At 36.8% G+C, this 4,805-nt stretch overlaps 1 protein-coding gene across 1 annotated transcript in view; it reads right to left on the reverse strand.

Annotated features, from left to right (window-relative positions):
• The window catches only part of LOC107101462 (ubiquitin carboxyl-terminal hydrolase 47-like), a 74,107-nt gene extending 71,794 nt beyond the window's left edge, over positions 1–2,313 (reverse strand). The window contains exons 1-5 of the mRNA XM_015400395.1: positions 2,284–2,313; positions 2,097–2,199; positions 1,889–2,004; positions 1,621–1,691; positions 1,395–1,520 (exon numbers count right to left, since the gene is read on the reverse strand). Coding sequence (XP_015255881.1) covers positions 1,395–1,520; positions 1,621–1,691; positions 1,889–2,004; positions 2,097–2,199; positions 2,284–2,293 — 426 coding nt within the window. The 5' untranslated portion in view covers positions 2,294–2,313. The remainder of the gene's footprint in view (positions 1–1,394; positions 1,521–1,620; positions 1,692–1,888; positions 2,005–2,096; positions 2,200–2,283) is intronic.
• Between the last annotated feature and the right edge of the window lie 2,492 nt (positions 2,314–4,805).

Raw genomic sequence — 4,805 nt, forward strand, 5'->3', positions numbered from 1 at the left:
CTTATTTTTGCTTTGGCACCACAGCGCCACTTACAGGCCTGGCATACATTTTGCAGCGTTTTCATGCATTCGTGTGGACGGTCACATTTATTTTACATCTCCGTCTTTACGACAAACGTTTTGGAAAATATCAGCGTTTCGTGTTCGTTTTGACTTCGTGTGGACGGGGCCTAAGAGTATGTCCACAACCTGTGGATCACAGTCTCTGTAATCGCCTTAATGTGCAGGGTGACCAATCAGGTGTTAGATAACCGCCCCCTAACTGTGATGGGTGAGTCTGACAGATTCTTTTAATGGTTTTGATGCATTGCGACACAGGACCATGAAATAATTAAATGCACACTGAAATAATTATATATATTTTTTTAATAAAATGAAGACGTATTGTATTAAATTAATGACATATTTATATATTTAATTCATTATTTATTTAATGAATTACACATTTAATTAATTGTTTATCGCTGTATTTATTTATCTAATTGTGGCACTTTATGTTAGTGACGTGGTTTTAATTAATGAATGACACATTTATTTATTTAATTCCACATTTAATGAATTATTGACACATTTAATTATTTATTTAAGGCTGTATTTATTTATTTAATTTTGGCACTTTTTATCCTTCATACTTACACCTGTATTGTCGTTTTTTTCCCCCAAAATGTGCCTCTCTGCCAGGTTTCTTAAGTACAAAATTTTAGGACCGGTTTTTTGTGTGTGTGCAATCTTGACAAATAAGAGCCTTGATCATTGTCGCTCAGAAACTTTGTAAGCAACAAGGAAATGGTGTTATACTGGATATTGTAATACATTTCTTAATCTCAAAAAAAATCTGTGATTATGTTTGGTGTTTAACAAAAATAAATTACTGTGGAAATCATAGCTGACCTAAATACAGGGAATGATGTTTGTATCTTTGTATATGGTTTATGTATTTATATGGTTTCATATGTACAGGTCAATGGGGTCTGAATATTTTTTATAAAGTTGTCAAAATCTCTTTCTTCAATTAATGCCCATTTTATTAAGTATTCAATTTCTATTCAAATATTTGACTCCTTGTAAAAAGGCACTTATACAAAGCTAGTTTCCATTTACTTACATCAGTGGTGTCGTGTTTATCTCCACACTTATCACAGTACAGCTGGTCCTCTCCATCAAATTTTGCATCCTTTAAAAACTCGTTAATGGCGTCCTCCTGAAAAAGCACTTGTATTACTTACACTGACTTTGAAAAGGTTGTTTTTTACCAGGAGCTATCAGATAAAACATTCTGCCAACTCTGGCTATAACAAATATATTATCATAAATCATTGACTAGTCCAGGTCACACTTATGACTGGAGTTTGTTCTGGAATAAAATGGTTTCGAGTTTGCAGGTTGTTTCTCACCACACTGTAGTTTTGATCACTAGAATCCATCAGTGGAAGAGAAAGAAACCAAAATGGCACATCTTCTTCAGTATGTGCAGAACATCCACCACAAACAGTCCTGTGGGTCAGGTGTCCTTTAAATACCTGAAAGCACATTTTGATAGAAAACAAGCATCTATACTTAATGCAGATTCTCTAATTCAGTCTCCATCCTGATCTCACAGTGATTTAATGAGTCATTTACCTTTGATGCTTCATCACTGACCATAGATAAAATCTTCTCAAAGTACTGACCAGCATCATACTGTTCATTCACTTGGAGAATAGAGGAACAATTATCCATGAAACACAGCATCTTTATAATAATTATAATGAATCGTACTGTTCATTTTATTTTCTCTAAAGCTTTTCAGGCTTTGTGTTCCTGCTTATACATTTTAATATCCCAGTTCTAATTCATCTCCCTAATCCAGAAACAAGCTCATCATTCTTTAATGCATTTTATAATTTACCTCTTTCTATCCCCAGCTTTCTTGTTACGTCTCTGGTTTCTGATGTTCTTTCCTTTAAACTTTCAAACAAACTATGCAGTTGAACATCAATGCGATCTTTATGGTCTATAGGACATCTGTTAATAGAAAGTTGTCAGAGATACAGTGGCTACCTTGAAATACAACAGACGTTATAACATAAAAAATGGTGTTTGATTGATTCACCAACCTTTCTACAGCCTCTCTGAACTCCTTGGTCATAAACAGAACCTGCAGAATACTGTTCAGGTAGCATGTTGCTCCTTGGTTCCTCAACCCATAGTACTTAATGTCTGTGGGACATTCAAATATATGACATCTGTACATAGAAGATGGTCATTCCCATCTTTACTGGAAGGTCGGCATGAAAGTCTTACCTTGTTTCATACTGAATCTTTGAAGACTGCACCGATTTTCTTCACAGTGCAGAAAGAATTTCTATTGTAGAACAACCGCTGATATAGAGAGTAAAAGCCACTCCAAGGACTGCAGAGAGAGGGAGGGAGTAAACAAAATGCTTTCTCTTTTGTTTTCTTATTAGAACGCTTTATCCAGCAAATGTTATGGTTCTTCCCATTTGTTGTGACTCTGAGTTTTTTTGTTTTCTGTTATCAGTTGTTTTGTTTGTTGATTTATTTTCCATCATATTCTAGCATTCTTTAGTTACTCTCTGTTGCCCCCTTGTGCTTGTTTTTTTTCCCCTTGGATTCCTTCTTGCCAGTTCTACCCACACCTGCTCCGTATTCAGCTCACTAGTCCATCCATTGTTCTGTTCTCCTTAAATACTCCACCTCTGCAGTTACTCAGTGCTGGTTCCTTGTCGTTGTTGAAGTTGTCTTCTCAGCTCGTCTCTCCGTGGCCTCTCATGCTCGTTTTCCCCTGATGTCTCCATGGTTTTTGGTTTACTTAACATTTTTACTTGGATTTCTGGATTGCTGCCTCTGTTACCTGTGTTCTTCAATTAAATCTGTCAGAACTCATCTCTGCTTCACTCGTATCTGCATCTGGGTCCTCAAGCAACCTCACCACCCATTGTTGACAGAAGGAACCAGCCAAGATGGACCCAGCAGAGTCAAACATTGCAGGAAGCATGACAGACTTTCTGAAGAACTGTCGGATCACTCTGGATAAGATGGCCACTCACAGGTTCAGGGTTTCATGAGTCCAACAGCGAGTTCAGGCAGAAACATTTCGATGGAAACAGGTAGGCTCAGTAGTTCAGAGGCAGAACAAGACATGATATCAGGAAAACTAAAGAAATTAAAACTACCTCCCTCCACTGAGCCAAAACAGGAACAGTGCACATTCAGTGGATAAGAGCCAGGACATGATCAGGAAACAAGACAACTCTAAAAACCCTCCCTCGCCACTGGCCTTGTAGAACGAGAACACGTACTATGGAAAACCGCAATGATCACCGACTCAAACTAAAAAATAATGATCTGGCCACGATAGCTGAGCTGTATATAAAGCAGACGGAGCAGGTGGATAAGATGAGTGACAATTAGTAAACGGGCAGTGTTAGGAAGGTTTTTGTCTTGTGTACCCCCTTGGCAATTTTATCATATCAGGAGTACCCCTTGGGCCAAACGTGTAGATTATTTTCTAAATAATATTTAATTAAGAATATTTAATTTCTTTAACTTGAATATTTAATGCTCAGACACTTAATTGTTTTCAATTAGAATAAAAAATGTGCTGTCTTCCTGCTCTCACTTGCAGAGAAGTGGTGCGGGTGCACAGCACAGATATCCACTTAAGTTATCATGTAAATGTTGATTAGAAAGTTTTCTTTTTTATCTATTTGGTTGATTAAAATATAGGTTTATTTTGCAGTTGGGTTGTTGCAGAGCAGCCCAATTTATTGCATTTCTTTATCTGGGAGGTAAAATATTAAATGTTTTATGTACCCCTTGCAATGCATTGGTGGACCACTGGGGGCACTAGTACCCTTGCTTGGGAATCCCTGATCTAGGCACAATAAAGTCACAGTGTGCAATGTGCAAAAGTATCTCAGAATGCATTGGATGTTGAACCTTAAAGTAGATCGGTCATTCCAGCAGAAGACCACCATCAGCTAACCCTTCTTTTATCCTTGGGATCAATTTGACCCCAGTCAAAGTTCCCCATCTTGGATTAAATATCTAACATATTTTATGACCTTTCCTGATTTAACAAAGAGATACGGAAAGATTCAAGAATGAGGATTTTTTTTAGTGTCCTGTATAAATATTGTACACAATTCACCTTGACTACCATAAACTCTTTATCTGATTTAGGGCAGGGACTTTTTATGCTCTGTCCAGAACAGTGGATTAAAGCAGGGAGGTGTTTTTTTTTTTGGACAAGCAGAGAAGTGCCAAGTCCTGCTGGGAAATGAAAACAGTATCTCCATAAATGTTATCTGCGGACTCAAGTATCTACCATAAATATGCTCTAAATTGCCCTGCTAAATGGCTGGACTGTTTTTGAAACTATTGAAACACGGTAAACCGAAATCAGCTGATAAGCAAATCTTAACTGACTGTGGAAACTTCACTATGTACTTTAGTTGCCTCCAACCTGTATCTCCTTATTCTGGAAGCTTGACTACCAAATAAAATGCAAAATGTACTCTCATGTGGAATATTGATTTTAAATCAGTGATCAACAATCCAAATCACATTTAATTTAGTCCATGTAGGACACTTCTGAAAGAGTTACTAGTTTAATATGAGCTTAATACCTGGGTCAGGTTGTAATCTATCAACAAGATACATTAATGGGTAGCAGCTCTTGAAACACTGACTCCAGCTTCTGTCGAAACCTTTAGAATCTCATCAAATATCCTAATTATTTTAAAAACTATTTTTCCACTGTAAGAAAAAGAAGCATGTATATATATATATATATACACTAT

This window comes from Cyprinodon variegatus, unplaced genomic scaffold (assembly GCF_000732505.1).
Source record: "Cyprinodon variegatus isolate N-32 unplaced genomic scaffold, C_variegatus-1.0 Scaffold1098, whole genome shotgun sequence".
NCBI lineage: Eukaryota > Metazoa > Chordata > Actinopteri > Cyprinodontiformes > Cyprinodontidae > Cyprinodon > Cyprinodon variegatus.